The 23,308-nt window shown below is 31.3% G+C and overlaps 1 protein-coding gene across 1 annotated transcript in view; it reads right to left on the bottom strand.

The window, feature by feature from the left end:
* LOC133332630 (exocyst complex component 4) overlaps positions 1 to 23,308 on the bottom strand; it is a 75,285-nt gene that overhangs the window by 14,882 nt on the left and 37,095 nt on the right. Inside the window, 5 exon segments of the mRNA XM_061541018.1 lie at positions 4,332 to 4,403; positions 4,476 to 4,686; positions 4,971 to 5,088; positions 8,572 to 8,635; positions 12,805 to 12,855. Coding sequence (XP_061397002.1) covers positions 4,332 to 4,403; positions 4,476 to 4,686; positions 4,971 to 5,088; positions 8,572 to 8,635; positions 12,805 to 12,855 — 516 coding nt within the window.

Below are 23,308 nucleotides of genomic sequence, written 5' to 3' on the forward strand. Positions count from 1 at the left end.
AAACTGCTGACTTTCGCTAGTTGGCATGGCCTATAAATAAGGTCAGCCAGTCACTCAAGTTTGCTGTCAAAATGCATTATTGTGAATTGACTTCCATTATGAAAACGTAAACAAAGTCGAAATTTTTGACATTAGACTAGAGAAAAAACAGATGTTTTCCAATTTCGATTGCTACCTTGCTGACCTTATTAATAGATCTTGCACCCTACCATTTTTGACTGTCAGCTCTTTTATCGATAACTGACTGTCCAAAAACCATGGCCTATGGGTCAACCAGGGAGACCAGCTGATAATCGATACCTCTCAAGTTTGCTGTCAAAATGCATTACTGTGAATTGACTTCCATTATGACATTGTTAACAATGTCGACATTTTTGACATTAGACTTGAGAAAAAACAGCTGTTTTCCGATTTCGATTGCTACCTGGGTGACCTTATTAATATATCTTGCCAAAAACTATGAATATTGTCGTTGTTGCCAGATGAATGACGAACATGAGAGGCCCCATTATCAAACAAGTAAAATTTGGGCAATGGTGTCATTAAAAAATGACAGTGTGTACACCGCTTTACACAAAGCGTTGCTATTTTGGTACTTTTAGGAAAAATTATGCATTTTTTGGTACAAAAACAGTGTTGTATTTTCAATGATTTCGAGCATATTAAGATAATACGGGTGAATATCATTTTGTATGGTAAGTATAAATTTATCCCGATTTAGCAAATTAAATCATGATAATACACATTATCACTTTAGACCATAGCTTTCTAAACCGCCTCAAAAACACTCTAACAAACGATGTGTGGTATGTGTAAACTAGGTTGTAATGAACAAAACAAAATTAAATGAACTAAATAAAATTAAGGAGGAAAAACATACTAAGCGCAGGGTTGGTAACAAAAGAAATAGGTATATGTATTTTTTTGTATTGAAAATGATGAGAATTAAAAAAAAAAGAATTAAATTACAATACCTCCATAACCTGTGTGTTTTTAATATTTTTTTTTGTAGAGTTGTGTAATTTTTTTATTGTATATTTGTTGTTTATTATTGGCGGTTTTAATTGAAAAAATAACAAGGATATAAAATAACACATGTTTTTTGTTGTTGTGGTTTTTAATTCAATCACATCCCCATGAATACATAATTACAAGGTTCATAAAAAACCGTAAGGTAATTGTATTAATAATAAAAACAGTGGGGAGAGAAGAAAAAAACAGATAAAGAAAGAAAGAAGAAGAAAAAAACGTATAAAGGTTATACATTTATTCACACACACACACATAGATACACGTAGATAAACCACATTTATATTAAATATTCATACAACAATATATTCATATATAAATTAACAACAGATATAGGGGTTGGGGAAGGGAAGTCGGTTGGGGACTGGAGTAGGTGGGATTTTACATCCAATTAAAATAATAATAATCACAATTAAATATACAGGATGTGTGGAAACATACATATATTTAGGCAAAGAATTTGAATATTTGTACAATGTTCACACTACAGTGGTTCTTGGAAAAATTGTTTATTAAATTATAAAAAATTTTTTTTGAGTCTAAACAACTTTTATAGGAGCCTAATTTTTGTAGATAGAATCTGTAGATCACATTTTGCAAGAGGGATCAGCTGTCTGTGGTTAAAATTCATTATTGTGATTTAACTTCACATTATGACAAACGTCAATAACAAGGTCTGTAAAAAAGGTAATCCAGGGAGACCAGCTGCATATCAGCTGTTTCTCAAGTTTGCTGTCATCCATTATTGTGAATTGACTTCCATAAGGAAAATGTAAACAACGAAAAATGCTGGGTGACCCTATTAAAAGATCTTGATCATCAAGGAAGGCCAGCTGCATGTCAGCTGCTAATTAAGTTTGCTTTCAAAATCCATTATTGTGAATTGACTTCCATTATGAAAACGTAAAAAATGTCAACATATTTGACAGTAGACTTGAGAAAAAAAACTAATGGGTGACCTTATTAAATGATATTGATCAAGGCCTATTAATAATATCATCAAGGAAGGCCAGCTGCATATAAGCTGCTACTCAAGTTTGCTGTCAAAATTCAGTATTGTGAATTGACTTTCATAATGAAAATGAAATCTAATGTCAAAATCGTTGACATTAGATTTGAGAAAAACCAACTGTACTATACTTAATGGTACTATTTTTATTGGTTGGCAACATTGCATGTCGAATTCAAAGTGCTGCGCTAAATGGAGTACCCAAGGTCTATTAATAATGTCAGACAGGGAGACCAGAGACCATAAAAATCCATTATTGTGAATAGAATTGCACTATGAAAACGTAAACAAGGTAAACATTTTTGAATTAGACCTGAGAAAAACTTTCGTTAGCTGGGTGACCTGGGTATTAAAATACTAACCAAAGCCTATTAATAAGGTCGTCCAGCTGCATATTCTCAAGTTTGCTGTCAAAATCCATTATTATGAATTGAATTTTATTATGAAAACGTAAACAAAAGTCAAAATGTTTGACATTGGACTTGAGAAAAAACAGCTGATTTCCACTAGCTGAGTGACCTTATTAATAGATCTTGACCGAGGCCTATTAATAAGGTCACCCATTTAGACCTGCTGGATATCAGCTGCTTCTCAAATTTGCTGTCAAAATCCATTATTGTGAATTGACTTCCATTATCAAAACGTAAACAAAGCTACATTTTCGACATTAGACTGACACCTGACAGCCTTCTAGGACATCTACAGACCGAAGACGGAACTTCTGAGTAAAAAGGCTTTTGACTTCAATGATGACTGCTTTTCAATACACCGAATGCTGACCCTTATAAACAAAAGCTGGCCTTTTATAAGCAGATGGCAGGGCTTCTAAAAACAGAAAATTGGCCTCATATAGACAGAAATCTGACCTCCTGTACACAGAAGGCTGGCATCCATTAGACCGAAAGGTGGTCTGCTAAACGAAGAAGACTGGCCTTCTTATAGACAGAAGACGGACCCTATAGACAGAAAGCTGGACTCTTGTAGACAAAAAGTGATCTTTCATAGGTAGAAGGCTGGACTTTTATTGACAGAAGACTGGCCTTCTATGGACAGAAGGTCTTCTATAGACTGAAGTCTGGCCTTCTACAGATAAAAGGCTGGCCTTTTAAAGACAGAAGTCTGACTTTCTAAAGACAGAAGTCTGGCCTTCTATTGACAGAAGTCTGGCCTTTTAAAAACAGAAGTCTGGCTTTCTAAAGACAGAAGTCTGGCCTTCTACAGACAAAAGGCTTATCTTTTATAGACAGAAAGCTGACCTTTTATAGACAGAAGTCTGGTCTTCCTTCTATAGATAGAAAGCTAGCCTTTTATAGACAGAATGCTGGCCGTTTATGGACAGAAATCTGATCTCCCTTCTATATGCAGTAAGCTGTCCTTCTATAGACAGAGAACTGGCCTTTAACAGGCAGAAGGCTAGCCTTATGTATACATAATATAGACAGAAGGCTGGCCGTTTATGGGCAGAAGTCTGCTCTTCTATAGACAAAAGGTTGGCATTTTATAGACAGAAATCTGGTCTTCTATAGATTTTCCAGTTGGCATTCTATTGGCAGAAAGCTGGCCTTCTATAGACAGAGGGCTGGCCTTATACAGGCAGAAGGTTGACCTTTTATAGACAGAATACTGACATTCTATAGGGAGAAAGCTGGCCTTCTATAGACAGAAAGCTGGTCTTCTATAGAAAGAAGGCTGGTATTCTTAAGACAGCTGGTTGGTCTTCTATAGACATATGGCAGTGCATTAGACCGAAATCTGGTCTGCTAAACACAGAAGGCTGGCTTCTTATAGACAGAAAACTGATCTTCTATAGACCGAATGCTGCCCTCCAGAAGACAGAAAGCGGGCCTCCCATACAAAGAAGGCTGGCCTTCTGTAGACTGAAGACTGACCTTCTATTGGCAGAAAACTAGGCTTCTAAAGGCAGACTGCTGGCTTTCTATAGCCAAAAAGACAGGTCTTCTATAGATAGAAGGCTAGTCTTTTATAGACTGATTGGCTGACCGACGGTCTCTTGTTAGAAGACTGGCCATCTGTAAATAAAATGCTGCCCTTCTGTAGATAACTTTCAGTCTGTAGAAGCCTGGTAACCTAACATTTAAAAGATAGGCAAACAAAATAATAATCCTGATGTGTGTGAACATTGTCGGCGGGATAAGGGATCGACATCTTCTTAATTTTATTTTCACATTTAATAGGGGGTGTGGTTTCGGAAAGTAAACGACATTGAAACATTTATTATTCTCTTTTGAGATTTTTTTTGGGGGAAGAAATCATGGCGCCCAAATGTACTTACATGACCAAATTTATGATACATAAGGAAACTTTCAGCCGATTGGGCAATATCATCATTGTTCCATTGAATGAACTGCAAAGAAACAAGAAAATACATATTTGAATAATTTGATAATTTTGAAAAAAAAATATATGTTTAACTTACCTTGGTCTTAAACGACTGCAATACCGATGCTGCACTGCCGGTGGCATTGATCAAAATCAAACCCAAAACCCGAGTGGGATGGGCCAAACCAAAACGTGCCAAAACATTAGCCCCAGCACCCTCACCCAAGCCCATTACATATTTCACATGCAAGAAGTCCAAGACGGTGACCAGATCCTCACCCAACATTTGCAAGGAGGGGAAATTGAAGCTGCAGAAAACAAAAAAATAAATAAATAAAATAAAAAAATAATAATAATTAATAAATTATTATAAATAGATAAAAACATAAATCAAATGGGAACAATAAATATAGTTTAAAACCAGTGTGGAGAATGGGTTTGAAAGGTGTAGGCTATAAAATAATTAATTACGATTAACTGTTCTATGCAATTATAGAATAGTTAATTATAATTATTTTTATTATTATATATATTTTTTATATTCTAATTTTTTTTTTTTATTTTAATACATAGTAAATTTCATGTTAATTACCTATCTGGCAGAGCCTCAGCATTATCAGCATGTCCGGGTACATCAATGTGTATGAAACAGGAACGTTCCTTGATTTCGGTCATGCATGGACTGTTGACGAATTCCTGGAAGGAATTATCTGCAAAAAATGTAAGAAAATTAAATAAATAAATTTTTTTAATAATTAAAAAAAATGTTAAAAAAACTAAGGAAAAAGATTTTTTTTTGAAAAAATCTACGCCTTAAAAAATGTATTTTTGAAAAAAACAAACCTTGAATAATATGTATATATACATATATATTTTTTCAAATCAAAAATATTTTTTTGAAGAGAATCTACGCCTTGTATAGACCAGTAAGGAAATTAGTAAAGTCGGACTGGGCCGACTATATGATACCCTTCGCCATTTTGGGTATATTCTACATATGTATCCTTACAATTGTAAGGATACAATGTTAACTCGAAGGAACATACTCATGTCATTCTGCAACCTATGATAAATTCTATTCGATACGCCGCACTGTTAAAAATTTTATTTCAATCAGACACCCGTTCGAAATACATATGGAAGCTATGGCTGCATCTGCACCAATTTCAACAAAATTCAATAACGTTTCAATTTGATACTTTGTGCAAAATTTCGCATTAATCGGAAAAACATTAGGAATTTGGCGCAGCATTTATGTAAAATCGGACGAAACTTAGCACACATAACTCTAACTTCAACAACTAACTTCAGTACGATATGCCAAAATTCGTGCAAATCAAACGATTTGCAGGGACTTTGGTGCATCATTTATCTTAAATCGGACGAAAATATATATGGGACCTATATCTAAATCTGAACCGGTTTTCTCCAATTTCTGGGCCAAACGTCCTTGGGGAATGTGTGTTAAGTTTCCTGAAAATCGTTCCAGATCTAGATATAGCTCCCATATAAATTTTCGCCGATTTAATGAAAATGGTATACCAAAGTCTCTATATATCTTTCGATTTCAATGCAATTTGGCATAACGTATCGAATTGAGCCTAGAGTGATATGTGCCAAGTTTCGAGAAAGTCGCTCCAGATTTAGATATAGCTCCCATATATTTTTTTCGTCCAATTTAAGGTAAATGGTGCACCAAAGTCCCTTGAAAATCGGTTTAATATTGACATGAAATATTGAGCAACGTATAAAATTGAGCATAGAATGACGTAATTGCGTTTTGTAAAAGTTCAGATATAGTCCCCATATATATTTCCGACCGAGTTCGTATTAATTGGGCTCCAAATATTCGGGTGCCCGATTAACACTTGCTTTAAATCGATTTTCATAAATTTTATGGGTTGATCTAAGTCGGTTCACATTCAGAGATAAAGGTCATGTTAATGCCCTTCTGTTAGGATGCATCTGTTTAAGGGAACCCCACCCATTCTCGATTTTAATTTTTCAAGATTTTCAATGGGCTGGTAAATCAATACCAATGCTTGTTAAGGTTTGTAACTTTGCACATATATATTTGAAGATTTAAAAAAGAAGAAAAATAATTTACAAAAAATTTTTGTTATTGCTTTGTTGTTGTTTTTTGTAATTAAAGAGAAGTCCTTATTTTTGATGGCGGGCATGATAACTCCTCACGGGATTATCGGAATCCGAAAATTCCAACGGCGTTAGAAAGAGTACACGTCTGGCTCTCGTATGAACTAGGATTATTGACTTCGCTCTAAAATTAACAAAATGGCGGACCTTTGAAAAAATATTTTTGAAAAATCGCAGAATTTTGACCAATAACCAAGTTAAAAAGTAAGGAAGATCATCACCGATTGGCTTTATCTTAGTTCATACGATAGCTATACACTCACAGAGAAACGTGTAAAAATTTCAAATCGATTGGGTTATTAGTTTTTGAGTTATCGTGCCCGCCATTCGCAAAAGAGAAAAACGCGTTTAAAGTTTGAGAAGCCCTTTACCCGTCACTTGATGCTGACACAATAAATCGGCAATATCTTCAAGAGTTCTTGAGATTTTTACTTGAAATTTTGTAGAGACATTCTTTAATTAGTGTAGAATCGAATTAAATCAAAAAAATGTTTGACCCCGAGAATGGGGGGGGGTCCCCTTAATATACCCATAGTGGTGAAGGGTATCATATAGTCGGCTCCGACCGACATTACTACTTTCCTTACTGGTTTTAATCTTATTCTTGAAAAAATATTATTTTTGGAAGAAAATCTGCGCCTTGTATTAAAAAATGTATTAAAAAATCTAAGACTCGAATAAAAAAAAAATCTACTCCTCAAAAAATATTTTCTTCAAAAAAAAACATTGTCTCGAAAAAAATCGGAAAAATCTAAACCTTACAAAAATATATTTATGAAAAAAATCTCGTTTTAAAATTTTGTTCCGAAAAAAGTCTACACCTTAAAAAATATTTAAAAAAATCTACGCCTTGAAAAAAATATATTTTTGAAAAAAAAACAAACCTTGAATAAAATATTTTTACTTATTAAACTTAAAAAATAATACTCCTTAAATTTTTTTTTTTTGAAAAAATCTCGTCTTGAAAAAAAAAATTAGAAAAATATACGCTTTATTTTTTTTTAATAAAAATCCTTGCTCGATTTTTTTTTAAAAAAAATCTACTTTAAAAAATATTTTTTTTTTTTTGAAAAAACAAAAACTAAAACACCTACGCCTTGGAAAAAATATATTTTGAAAAAACAAGCCCTGAATAAAATATTTTTTTTTTTTTAAAAAAAAATTTATTTTTTTGAAAAAAAAAATAGAAAAATATACGCTTTATTTTTTTTTTTAATAAGAATCCTTGCTCGATTTTTTTTTCCAAAAAAATCTACATAATTTTTTTTTGTAAAAATTTACGCCTTGGTAATTTTTTTTTTTTGGAAAAATCTAAACTTTATATTTTTGTAAATAAAAATTTGATTTTTTTTCAAAAAAAATCTAATTTTTTTAAAAAATAAAAAAAAAATTTTTTTTTTTTGAAAAAAAAAATATATTTTGAAAAAAAAAGCCTTGAATAAAATATTTTTATTTATTTAACTTAAAAAAAATACTCCTTAAAAATTTATTTTTTTAAAAAAAAAAAAAATCTGGTCTTGAAAAAAATCGAAAAATATACGCTATATATTTTTTTGTAATAAAAATACTTGCTGGATTTTCTTTTTCAAAAAAATCTACATATTTTTTTGTAAAAATTTACGCCTTGATAATTTTTCTTTTGGAAAAATATAAACTTTGAAAAAAAAATATTTTTTTTTTGGAAAAAAACTACCCTTGTAAAAAAATATATATTATTTTAAACAATTAATGTTTCACCCAATTTTTATATATATATATATAAATAAATATATGTGCACAAACCCTGTTATTGTATGTGTAACTAATTAACAACTAATCGGTTAACAACCTTTAAGGTTGAATTAATTTCCAGCAACCTTTTGTGTCCGGTGACTGCACAAATTTATCACGGAGTCACGTAAGTTTAATCACCAAACGAAAAGGGGTTGTATTTATTTTTAGATAAATGTGTGGTGGTATGTGTGGGTGGATGTGTGTGTGAGTGAGTGTGGGAATAAATGGAAGTTCATATTTAACGGATGTTAGGTGGTAATACTCACGATTGCATCCTAAATCATGGACCGTAATAAAGACCGCACGCTTTTCCTGTTGTGTTAAATCACCCTGTGTGTGTTTATTTTATTAACATTAAAAAAATAATGTGAAGAAGAGGAAAAGAGAAACAAAGAAAAAAATATAAAAAGCAATTAACAAAATGTATAAAATGGCAGTAAGAATAATTAATTGCTAATTTGTAATTATTTATGGGGTTTTAAATGAAAGGTCAGATGGAGAAAAAAATAATAATTACATTAAAATAAATAATTTGAAAATTTTCTATAAGAAATTTAAATTTGTTATTTTTTAAATATTTTTATAATTTGTCCCTCATTAAATAAAAGGTCAGACAAAAGAAATAAATTGAAAATGAAATTAAAAATGGGACTTTAATCTGTTTTATTTATTTTTTTTTAATATTTAATTTTCTTTAAGTGGGTCTATTTAAATTTGAGAAAAAATTTATATGAACTTTAGAAAAATTAAAGTTTTTTTTTTTTAATTTACTATTATTTTTTTTATATATTTCAATTATTTTTTCTTCTTTAATCTGACCCTCTTTTCTAGGACAATGAAGAGAGTGAAAAAATAAACAAAGGAATTTAGATTTCAAATAAATTTTCCACAGTAATAACTCTTTTGTGTGTGTGTGGTTTTATTCTTTTTGTTCTAAATTCCCAAGTGCTTTTAAGCACTTTCACATTATTTCCTCTTCAAATACATTACAGAGAGTATGAAAAGTGGGTATACACATTAAAAAAATAAACAAATAAAAAACTTAATTTTAAATTAAAAAAATCGTAAAATTAAAAAAAAAAAAAATTGAGATTTAAAAAAATAATTTATTTTTGTATTATACAGAAAGTGTAAAAAATGGGTAAAAAACAAATAAAAAAACTTAATTTTAAATTAAAAAAATCGTAAAATTAAAAAAAAAATTAAATTGAGATTTAATAAAATAATTTATTTTTGTATTATACAGAAAGTGTAAAAAATGGGTAAAAAAACAAAAAAAAATTAATTTTAATTTAAAAAAAATTTCGTAAAATTAAAAAAAAAATAAATTGAATTTTAATAAAAAAAAATATTTTTGTATTATACAGAGAGTGTAAAAAATGGGTAACAAAAAACAAATAAAAAAAATTAATTTCAATTTAAAAAAAAAAATTCGTAAAATTAAAAAAATGAGATTCAATAAAATAATTTATTTTTGTATTATACAGAGAGTGTAAAAAATGGGTATACTCATTTAAAAAAATTAATTTTAATTAAAAAAAATCGTAAAATTATGAAAAAATTAAATTGTTCAGTTCACACACAATACAAATTGTACCAAATTTAGTACACAGTTGTACGAATTTCCAAAACATCATACATCCCCCAATCTTAAATCAAAATTTCATGAATTCAACTCTACCGCTTCACCCACAATTTAAATTGTACCAAATTTAGTACCAAATTTAGTACACAGTAGAACCAATTTCCAAAACATCATACATCCCCCAATCCTAAATCAAAATTTCATGAATTCAACTCTACCGCTTCACCCACAATTTAAATTGTACCAAATTTAGTACCATTTAGTACCAATAAATATAGATTTGTTAAACTGAATCCCGACCCTAAGCATACATCCCTACAATGATCCTAACTCCAAATTTCATTGTTCCAGCTCTATCGGTCCAGCCAAATCCAAATTGTACCAATTATAGTACGATTTAGTACTTTTCGTACACATAAGTAAAAATTTCCAAAACTACGTACATATCCCAATCCTACACTCTGGCGGTAATGTTACTTTCAATTTTCAGGATATCAGCTCGATTTGTACCTCCAAATCAAATTTGTACCAAATAAAGTACCATATAGCACTTTTCGTACACATGAGTACACACTTTCCAAACTCTTCTCATATCCACCCTACTTCTCAAACTTAATTCAAATTTTTCCAAATTTCATGTTTTAGCTCAATCCGATTCACAGCTACGAAATTGTACCAAATTTAGTACATTTCAGTACTTTTTGGATAGTTATAATTCGAATATCCAAAAATCCCTTTGCTATATCTATTCTATACCCCATCAGTGATCCTCAATCCAAATTTCAGAGTTCTAGCTCTACGGGTTCGTCAAATACAAATGATACCATATTTAGTACTTTTCGTACCGTTCTAGTACGAATTTCCAAAAACCCAGCCTTATCTGTCACATTTATACCAAGAGTGACCCTCACCCAAATTTTCAAGATTCTAGCTTTAGCCGTTTCGTCTGGGCGTTGATGAATCGTTAAATCAGTCAGTCAGTTAGTAAGTCGAACTTTATGCGGATGTTTCTTGCTATTTCCGACCTCTATTTAATGGGTTACTAAATAATATCTGAATACATAAGTACCTATAAATATTTGAGAGTAACTCCCACATCCGAGTACACACGACAATACAATTGGTATCAATTTAAAGGTAAACCACTTCTCTTGGATATACTATCAACTTCTCGGGTCTATGTCCTTCAGGAGTAAATATATACGCCATAGAATACACATTTTGTCATTTTCCACACAAAAGTCAGGGTCCATTTGACTCGCTAAATATTGACCAATCTTTATCAAAACAGACATGCTTATTCTTTGGCCCAATCCAAAGCCCGTTTAAAATCGCGATGTTTGGGCCATAATTGCGACCTATCGAGCGACCAGAAAACCCGACAAAAATAAAGTTTTTGGTCCATTTAATCCCCTAAATATGAACCGATCTTTTCCAAAAACAATAGGGGTCTTCATTGGCCAGAACCCATAAGTGTGGCCTGTATCGTGTTTACAAATTACGGACGGACGGACGGACAGACACACATGCCTAGATCGTCTCAGCTAGTCGAGATATGACGATCGGTATACTTAAAGGTGGGTCTAGGACCAATATTTCGCGGCGTTACAAACATTTGGGGCTGCACAAAGCTATAATACCCCGACAACATAGTTGTGTAGGGTATAAAAATGCCGACCCAATTTCGGCACTCACTGTATAAATGAAAAAATGGCATTTAAATTAGATGACATAATTAATATTTAATCTGCAAAATTAACCAAAAAAAAAATTTTTTTTGAATATTGACCAACTTTTTGCACTCTCTGTATAAATGATAAATTTTTCAATGAATTTTCATTTTACATTTTTCTGAAAAAAAAAACATTTTGAAAATGTTTACAAAAAATTTTATATTTATTTTTTGTTTGGTATACCAAAATTCGACACTCTCTGTATAATTAAAAAATAATACACAATTATAAGTCTTTCTGTATGATTTAATTCAATCATATAATATTATTTTTTAATTATTTTTTATTTTTTAATTGTTAATTATATAAGCATATATTTAGTTTTTAAAATGCTGACCCAATTTTGGCACTCACTGTATAAATGAAAAAAATTACATTTAAATTAGATTTAAAAAATGACATACTCATTATTTGATCTGAAAAATTAACCAAAAAAATTTTTTTTGGATATTGACCAACATTTTGAACTCTCTGTATAAATGATAAATTTTTCAATTATTTTGAATTTTACATATTTCTGAAAAAAAAAAACATTTTGAAAATGTTTACAAAAAATTGTGTATTTATTTTTTGTTTGGTATACCAAAATTCTACACTCTCTGTATAAATAAAAAATAATTAATACCAATTTTAAGTCTTTCTGTACGATTTAATTCAATTATATAAATTATTCCTAATTATTAATAATATATGAACATATATTTAATTTAAAAAGTGTGGACCCAATTTTGGCACTCACTGTATAAATGAAAAAAATTGATATTTAAATTGGTTTTAAAACCATAACAAAAATTGTTATTAAATATGAAAAATTAGCCAAAAAATTAGGTTATTTATTTTATGGTTCGGCATACCAATATTCGACACTCTCTGTATAATAAAAAAAGAAAATAAATAATATTATTTTTAAAGTCTTTCCGTATGATTTAATTCAACCATATAATATTATTTTAAAATATATTTAGTTTTAAAAATGCTGACCCAATTTTGGCACTCACTGTATAAATGAAAAAAGATAATAATTTAAATATTCTGTAATGTCTTTAAAATCATTAAATACGGAAGTTATTTACAATATTATTTTTATTTATTATCTATTTTCATACACCTACTAACTTTCAACACTCTCTGTATAAATAGAAAAAAAATACATTTCTCTTTTATTATTATTTCATACATACCTGTACAGTAACGGTAAGTTCACCACTTTTGTCCGTATTAACAATATATTTCTAGAATAGAATGGAATAGAAGAATAAAGAAAAGAAAGAAAAATAAGTAAATACCAATACCATTGCAACAATAGTTTTTTTTTTTGTCAAAATCGGGATCAACAAAAAGGACTAAAGACATACACAAACACTCTGGCACAAGCAGCAATGGCTTATTGTGCAAGGAGGATATGTGAAAGGATTTGAAAGTTTTTATTTTTTTTGTTTTGTTTTCAAATTGGGCCAGGAAATACGAAAACATAAAATATGCATAAATAAATTAAAAGAAAAATAAAATATATATGAGGGTATGAAATGACCAAGCTTTATATATTGAGAAGAGATAAAGGATATATGACAGGATCGCCTGTGGATGGTTAGCAAATGATTGCAATTGTATTGGAAATGTTTTCAAATATATTTTTTAAAGTAATAAAATTTAAAAAATAAAAAAATATATATTTTTTATATCATAAGCATATATTCCCCTCCATAGATTTCCAATGGATCAAAGGCTGAAATGTTTATGAAGTATTGAGTTTTTTTTATATGTTTACAGGGTCATAAATGTTCTTCATTATTATTTTTATGGTGATATTCGAATATGGAACATTTGTTTGGTGGTCTACATGGGAAATAGGACAACAAAAACAAAAAAACGTACATACAATGAACATTTCTATTGAAAACCCTGGACATGGTGACGTATACTTTATGACGTCAATGCCATAATAACTCATACGCACCATGTTATCATTTCTCTGTGTGTGTGTGTGTGTGCGTTTAAATATTTCTTCAAATTAAATAATTTATGAAATATTTTTTCTTAAAACAATTAATTTTAATGTAATATTTTTTAAAATAATTTTTAATTATTTTTTTTCTTCCAGTAAAATAAAATAAAAAAATACACACACACACCCATATATATATATATATATTACAAAAAAAGAATGCCTTCCAAATATATATTGCTTTGAAAAATCGAGGTCTTGAATGGACTATTAAAAAAAAAATATTAAAAAAAATAATGTCTTAAGAAATATTTAAAAAAAACCAAGCCGTTAAATTTTTTTTTAATTTTACAAAAAATCCACGCCTTTGGGGTATGAAAAAATAAAACAAGTTTTTTAAATAAATTGACGTCTAGAAAAGATACTTTGTCAAAAAAAAATTAAAAAACGACGGATTTAAAAAAAAAATAATTTTTTTTAAATAATCCCATATTGATTTTTTGTATACCCTTCACCACACTGTGATACAGGGTATTATGTCTTTGTGCATATTTTTGTAACAGGCAAAAGGAAACGAGATAGACACATGGTTCCTTTTGAGAATATGCATAGAAACGCATTTTGAGTCGATTTATGCATGTCAATGCAAGTCTGTATATGTTAAATTGTTAACAAAGTAAGGTCGCATTTATGATCCGCTTTGAATGAAATTTGGCATAGCTCACTTAATTGGCCCAGCGACGAAACCTATTGAAATTGAAGAAAATCGGTTCAGATTTAAATATAGCTCCCATATATTTTTTCGTCCGATTTCAGGTAAATGGTGCACCAAAGTACCAATATAACTTTCGATTAGCCTGAAATTTGGCACAGCGTACTGAATTAAGCCTAGAATGATGTGTGTTAAGTTTCGTGAAAATCGGTTCAGTTTTAGATATAGCTCACATATATATTTTCATCCGATTTTAGGTAAATTGTGAACTAAAGTCCCTATATATCTTTCGATTTGCATGAAATTTGGCATAGCGTACTAAATCGAGTCTAGATTGATGTGTACTAAATTTCGTGAAAATCGGTTCAGATTTAGATATTGCTCCCACATATATTTTCTTCCGATTTTAGGTAAATTGTGTACCAAAGTCCCTGCAAATCTTTAGATTTGCACGAATTTTGGCATAGCGTACTGAATTAATCCTGGAATGATGTGTGCTAAGTTTTGAGAAAATCGGTTCAGATTTTGATATAGCTCCCATATATATTTTCGTTCGATTTTAGGTAAATGGTCCCCATATATCTTTCGATTTGCACGAAATTTGGAACAGCGTACTGAATTAAGCCTAGAATGATGGGTGCTAAGTTTCGTGAAAATCGGTTCAGATGTAGATATAGCTCCCATATATATTTTCGTCCGATATAAGGTAAATGGTGCACAAAAGTCCCTATATATCTTTCGATTTGCATGAAATTTGACACAGCGTAATGAATTAGGTCTAGAATAATGTGTGTTAAGTTTCCAGAAAATCGGTTCAGATTTAGATATAGCTCCCATATATATCTTCGTCCGATTTAATGTAAATGATGCTCCATTTGCACGAAATTTGGCACAGCGTCCTGAATTAAGCCTAGAATTATGGGTGCTAAGTTTCCTGAAAATCGGTTCAGATTTCGATATAGCTCCTATATATATTTTCATCCGATATAAGATAAATGGTGCACAAAAGTCCGAATATATTTTTTGATTTGCACGAAATTTGGCACAGCGTAATGAATTAGGTCTAGAATAATGTGTGTTAAGTTTCCAGAAAATCGGTTCAGATTTAGATATTGCTCCCATATATATCTTCGTCCGATTTAATGTAAATTATGCTCCATTTGCACGAAATTTGGCACAGCGTGCTGAATTGAGTCTAGAATGATGTGTGCTTAGTTTCGTGAAAATCGGTTCAAATTTAGATATAGCTTCCATATATATTTTCGTCCGATTTAATGTAAATGGTGCACCTAAGACCCTATATATCTTTCGATTTGCACGAAGTTTGGCACATCGTCCTGAATTAAGCCTAGAATTATGGGTGCTAAGTTTCGTAAAAATCGGTTCAGATTTGGATATAGCTTCCATACATAGTTTCGCCCGATTTCAGATAAATGGGGCACCAAAGTACCTATAAATTTTGCACAGCGTACCGAATTTTTTTTTTGGAAATCTACTTAGTTATTTTTTTTTCTTTTAATTGCCAAAATTTTTCTTGTGACGAGTAAAGGCCAAGAGCATATCTATATTTAATTATCAAACATACATATACATACATAGTATTTTAATTAATAAATTTGTTATCTTTGGTTAATAATTGAAAAATAAAAGGCCCCTCCCCCAAGTACTAATCTCAAGTATGACCAAAAATATCCAGAGCATACGATAAGAAACTAAATAATTAACAGCCACTTGTATCTATTGAAACACTCAATACCTTTAAAGACTCACACACCCGCACCCACTCGCCCACACACAAAAACGAAAAAGAAAGGCAAGCCTTTCTTTGAAAATCCCCATGCCCAGGCATGCCCGTTAGTAATTGTAAGCAAGTAACAATAAGCAGGATTGTCATATAATCCACCTAGGTACATAGATGTAAACACCTAGCCAATATCCCCTTTAACTAAAAACCCATGTGTGTGTGTGTGAACGCACACATGGGTGTATGCATACATGCCAACACAAACACACACACACACACACACATGCATTTAAGCTGGCAATTTTCAAATGGATGGCAGCACCAACAACAGCACACTTTCAGCATTATTGGCATTTTCAATTGATTATTTTGCCCCCCTCCAAACGGAAGCGAAGTGGAGGGGAATGGAAGAGGAGGAAATGATTGAAAACAATCATAAAAGTCAAACGAAAGTAAAGTACATTTTGTTACCTTAACGCAAATTTATTGTTAAATTATTGGAAAAAAACAATTTCCTAATGAAAAATCTATCATCGACGATGGCGATGACGAAGACGACGATGTTGTTGTTGTTGTTGCCGTCATCATCGTCATCAATATGAGAGCTCACATTTTTATTTACCAGGAGCAAAATTGCAACAAAACAGCAACAATAACAATTTCATTGAAATTAATAAATAAATGAATTGCAAGCAATGGCAATTTATCTTCTTTCCGTAAAACAATGCCAACAACAAGAAAAAAAAATTGCAGAAAAAAGTACGGGCAAAATATTTTTTTTCAGGAAACTTAACGCGCATTATTCTAGGCCTAATTCATTACCCTGGGCAAAATTTCATGCAAATCGAAAAATATTAAGGAACTTTGGTGCACCATTTACAGTAAATCGGACGAAGATATATATAGGAGCTATATCTAAATCTGAACCGATTTTCACGAAACTCAGCACACATCATTCTAGGCTTAATTCAATACGCTGTGCCAAATTTCGTGCAAATCGAAAAATATATTCGGACTTTTGTGCACCATTTACCTTATATCGGACGAAAATATATATGGGAGCTATATCTAAATCTGAGCCGATTTTCACGAAACTCAGCACACATCATTCTAGGCTTAATTCAATACGCTGTGCCAAATTTCGTGCAAATCGAAAAATATATTCGGACTTTTGTGCACCATTTACCTTATATCGGACGAAAATATATATGGGAGCTATATCTAAATCTGAGCCGATTTTCACGAAACTTAGCACTCATCATTCTAGGCTTAATTCAATACGCAGTGCAAAATTTCGTGCCAATGGTGCACCATTTACATTAAATCGGACGAAACTATATATGGAAGCTATATCTAAATTTGAACCGATTTTCATTAAATTCAACACACATAATTCTAGACCTAATTCATTACGCTGTTCCAAATTTCGTGCAAATCGGAAGATGTATAGGGACTTTGGTGCGCCATTTACCTTAAATCGGACGAAAATATATATAGGGCTATACCTAAACAAATTTTCACGAAACTTAGCACACATCATTTTAGACTCAATACAGTACGCTGTGCCAAATTTCGTGCAAATCGAAAGATATTAAGGGACTTTGGTGCACCATTTATAAAAATCGGACGAAAATATATATATGGGAGCTATATCTAAATCTGAACCGATTTTCAGGAAAATTAACACACATTATTCTAGACTTAATTCAATACGCTGTGCCAAATTTCGTGCAAATCAAAGAATATTTAGGGACTTTGGTGCAGTATTTACCTTAAATCGGACGAAAATATATTTGGGAGCTATATCTAAATCTGAACCGATTTTCAGGAAACTTAACACATATTATTGTAGGCCTAATTCATTACGCTGTGCGAAATTCTGTGCAAATCGAAAGATATATAGGGACTTTGGTGCACCATTTAGCTAAAATCGGACGAAACTATATGTGGGAGCTATATCTAAATCTGAACCGATTATCACGAAACTTAGTACCCATAATTCTGGGCTTAATTCAGGACGCTGTGCCAAATTTCGTGCAAATCGAAAGATATTTCATTAGGGTTCTTCATTGGGCCTAATAATTGACCTATGCCAAATTTCATCCAAATATCATATATGCGACCTGTACGTTGTCGACTCAGAAAGTGATTCTATGCATATTCTCAAAAGGAACCATGGGTCTATCTCGATTCCTTTTGCCTGTTACAAACATATGCACAAAGCCATAATACCCTGTACCACAGTGTGGTGAAGGGTATAAAAACAGTATTAAATTTTTTAATTTTTACTAATGGTCGCCATTGGTTTTTGGTAAAAAAAAATTTAAAAAAAAATCCAATCCATTGGTAAAATTTTTAATTTTTTTAATTCATTCCTTATGGATTAAAAGAAATACTTTTTAAAAAATACGCGACTAAATGGATATTCGAAAAAATATTTTTTTTAAAAAAATCCACGCCTAAATGGATATTCAAAAAAATATTTTTTATATTTTTTTAAATCCACGTCTATATTTTTTATATTTTCTGTTTTTTTTAATCCACGCCTTGGTGGATGTTGGGACTTTATTTTATTTAAATCCAAACCTATATGGGAAAAATATTTCTGTTTTTCAAATCCGGCAAACGTTAACATATTTTTATTTTGCATTTGCTGATATTTGCAATTCAAATGCTGCTTCTGCGGCTGCCCTGCCAAGCAATCCCTTTGAACTTCTCAGTCTCATGAATGAATGGATGAATGATTTTTACTGTGGTGACAACTTGAAGTACAAAAAAACAACAACAACAACAACCAAACAAATATTTATGTTAAGAGTGTATTTATGTAATATGACCCCGCCATCCTCCACCTCCCCCTCTGCAGTTACATCTCTCTGTCATCGGTTCTCATTATGATCGTTTTGACTGTTGCATTTATAACTGTAAATCGTTCAAGTGGGTATTTAAAACGAAAAAAGAAAGAAAACATTTCTTCTTTTTTTGCAATACAACCTAGTTTGGCTTCGATACTTAACAATTTTTCCAATATTAGGGTGTTAGGGTTAAATGTTGCAAAAATATTTTATTTTTTTTTTTTCGAAATTCTCTTTAAAATAAATATTTGCCAGTGGTACTTAAATTGTTGACATGTTTAAATTGTCCAAATGTCTTCAATTTTTGTTGTTGTTGTCATGTCTTCTTCACGTCGCATTAGCAAGAATGTCTTTGTTTAGGGAGAGGCAAATATTTGCACACAAAAACACAACACACACTCACTATTTCCTAATGCCACATCAGGCAAAACCCCGCACGCGTTCTCTCTCGCGAAAGTAAATAACAGCATACTCTCATGCACATTCAATTGAAACAACAGAAAACCCATTGACACACACACACATCGACAACGCAACGCAAATTTGTTATTCTCTGCCCGAGCCTGCCCTAATGTACGACACGGACACGACTCTCAATTACTTGACGTCTCATTTACTTTGACAACAGCAACAACAACTACTACTACACTCAACAGAGTATCATTTGTCAAAGGTTAATGGCTTCGGAAATGTTTTGACGTAACGGATATAAGTACCGTTGTGTGAGTGAGGGAAGGGGGGAAGTTGGGTGATAGGGTACTTTAGTTGATTGTAACTGATATAAGTATCATTGGTAAATATGTCAGGAAAATGTGACAAATATATTTCCGAATAAACACACACACGCACACTCACAAACACAAAATGATGACTCTCATCTTTCAATGGCGGATTTCCTTTATTGAGGGAGAATAATTTTTTATTATTTTTCTCGAATTATTCTTGGAATTTATTTTTGGCTTTTTAAGCAGAAATCGTTACACACCAATACACATAATGATATTTTAATTAGTAATTGCATTGACAGTTTAATGTAGCGTAAACTGTGAATGCGAATGAACGAGGGAATGTTTATGGCAAAACGATGATGAAGGCGAAGATGAAGACGATTACTTAATGACAAGAAACCATGGCCGAGTCATTTGCAGTCCAGTCCACCATAAACAGTTATCGTAAAATTTAATGAAAGAAAAATATAAAAATGGAAACTTTGAAATTAAAGGGGGGACTAAAACAACAATTATATAACATAGTGGCCAATAAAATTAAATGTATAGGGTAATGGTCGTATTTAATAAATACAATAAATATTTTTCAAAATATCAAGCAATGTGTGGATTAAAAAAAAATATTTTTTTAATATCCAGACGTGGATTTTTTAAAAACCATTTTTCAAATATCCATCAATGCGTGGATTTAAAAAAAAATATTTATTTCAAATATTTAGGCGTGATTTTTTAAAAAATATTTTTTTTAATATCCAGGCGTGGATTTTATAGGAGGTGATGCAAATGTGGTATACCCATTTGTTTTTTGATTCCCAAGTTTTTATTTTTTATCCGATTAAATTGAAATTTTACACTTAACATGCTACATGTGTTGTCTTTCCATGTATCAATTTGAAAATAATATTATTCTAACAATTTAAGGGATATTTGAGAAAATATTGGAAATTCCATAAAAAGTGGTTTTAAAAAAAGTGCAGGTAATGTGGTATACCACATGATGTTAATGTGGTATAGTGTACCACATTACCAACACACAAGATTGAGTTTAGATTTTTAAATGAAAACATAATATAGTTAAAAAAATTTATTAAAACAACAAAAGAAATTCATTAACTTACAATTATTCGGAAATATTAGGTAAAAGTAACTAAAATAATTCACTTAAAATTAACAAAGGCTTTTTTAATTAGTTGCAAGAATAGCAAATAAAAATTGCACTGCGTTTAGGAATACAGTCTTCATGAGCCCAAACCTGTTCGCATTGCAAGCATGGGACCCATGGCTTAACAACTACGTCATCCGTATATGACCTATCGCAATAATTACACAACGAGTCATTTGCAGGCGGAACGTCTAAATACTCCTCATCCTCGGTTGTGTCATCTAAATCAATATTTTCATCGCTATCACTTGAATATATAATAGATCGGACTTTTTTTCTATTAACATTTTTAGTATTATTTTTACGAGACGCTTTGGCCGGAACCTTACGTTTTCTGTTTATGTTTTCAATGCTTTGTTTTAATTCATCTCTGTATGGAGAAGCTGTTAGGACGGTAGCCTTCGTTTTTCTGCCATTTGTTTTTGGATTTCGCAATCCTGTTGGTGGAAAAATATCCCATGGTGTAATGAAATTATTAGTTGTCCTGGTTTTTTCCTCTAAAAAATAGTTTTCCGTATAATATATATATATTAAGAATATGTTATATATATATAATTAACTTACGGTGTGAAGTTATTATTTCATTTGTTCGTGCTATTGTGGAGTTAGTAGTTTCCAGGGAACTTTCTGAAAAATGAAAACATAAAGATATTGTTCCTTCTTCAAAAAAAAGAAACTGATTTGTATTCACCTGGTGAATTTTCTGCAATAAAGTCACAGTCGTTAAAAATATGTTTATTAAATGGGTAAATGCCAGTAGCTTTAAACCCATTTACTGCAATTTGACCATTTTGTACTCTCAAGTAGGCTTTGGTAAATAGGCCACTAATGTCATAGTGTGTGACTTTCCTGCCTTCCTCTCTTACAAATCTTTGTACTTCATCACTATAATACGTTTTTAAGGGACCCATAAACGACTTGTCTAATGGTTGAAGCTTATGTGTTGAATGAGGTGGCAAGGATAGAATGGTAACATTATGTTTTCGAGCGAGATTAAGGACTTCTATATTACGCGTGTGGCTGTAGTGTCCATCTAGGATTAGTAAAACGGGTTCTTCTACAGACGGCTTCGTTTCAGCTAAAAAATGTTTAAACCATTCCGTAAATATTGGGATTTGAACCCATCCAGATAAATGGCAGGATGACTTCAAATCCAGGAGGACAATCCTTCATAAGAAGTGGGTTGTGGTTTTTACGGGGGAATATAAAATATGGAGGTACAAACGTGCCTCCTGCGCTCATACACGTAATGACGGTAACCAAAGAACCTCGTTCGGCTGATGTCATCGCACAAATTTGTTTTTTCCCTTTTCTAGCAATTACTTGACTTTGTTTTGACGGAACCACTGAAATTCCTGTTTCGTCTACGTTCCATATACGTGTAGGTGGGAAATTATGCTTCTTATACTCTTCCTCAAGTAAATTAAAAAAGATATCAACATTGTGTTTGGAAAATCCACAAGCACGGTCCATACTGGTTCCACTTGGTTTTCGGAAACTTAAAATGTTTCGATGGCGGTTTATAAAACCTTTTAACCAAAATCGTCCAGCACATTCCTTCATAACAGAAAACTTATTAGGAATTTTATTTATTGTTACCATTTGGAAACACAACGAACGAATATCTGATCTGGTTAGTCCCCAATATCGTGCCTCCATTTCCAATAAATATCTAGCTAACTCATTCTCCATAGCCTCACTTAATATTGGTGGTCGGCCCAGCTTACTACGCAAAACTTCTTCAATAGTTTTTTCGCTTCTGGCATATCTTTGTAAAGTTGTATGGGGCACGCCAAATGTTTTTGAAGCTAAGAGAATTCCCATTTCGCCTTCTCGAACAGCCTGTATAGCTCTTCTCATATCTTCTGTGTTCCATTTTCTTATTTCACCTTTCTTCGGCATTCTTTTTTTTTGGTAGGTAATGTGAACTTTGCTACCTCAAAGTATACCACAATAGCTGCACTTGTACTTACTAGAGAATTTTATATAATTTTTCTATATTGATATATATATTGAACAATTGCGACTATTTTTTTGGTTTTTAAGTATTTACCAATTATTTTAATACTTCACTTAAAAAGATTAAAATACTTTCGTATAACAAAAAAATATTTTTTAATTCTAACCAAAAAAAAGTCACCCACGCGGAAAATTTAATTTTTATTACTAAATATCAGCGTTGCTTAAAAAAATAAAACCGGTTATTGCTCTCTTCATTCTCTGAGAGTAGCAAACAATTGAGCAAGATTCCGTTACTTTAGCATTGCCAGTTTAAGAAAAAAGTTGGTATACCACATTACCAACCTATACCACATTTGCATAACTTCCACTATTAAAGAAATATTTTTTCAAATATTTAGGCGTGGATTTTTTAAAGAAATATTTTTTCAAATATTTAGGCGTGGATTTTTTTAAAAAATATTTCTTCTAATATCCAGGCGTGGATTTTAAAAAAAAAATATTTCTTCTAATATCCAGGCGTGGATTTAAAAAAAAAAAATATTTTTTCTAATATTTAGGCGTGGGGTTTTAAAGAAGT

The sequence above is a fragment of the Musca vetustissima genome, unplaced genomic scaffold, assembly GCF_032173495.1.
Source record: "Musca vetustissima isolate MV318-11 ecotype Yass unplaced genomic scaffold, APGP_CSIRO_Mvet_v1 utg2910, whole genome shotgun sequence".
Classification (NCBI taxonomy): Eukaryota; Metazoa; Arthropoda; class Insecta; order Diptera; family Muscidae; genus Musca; species Musca vetustissima.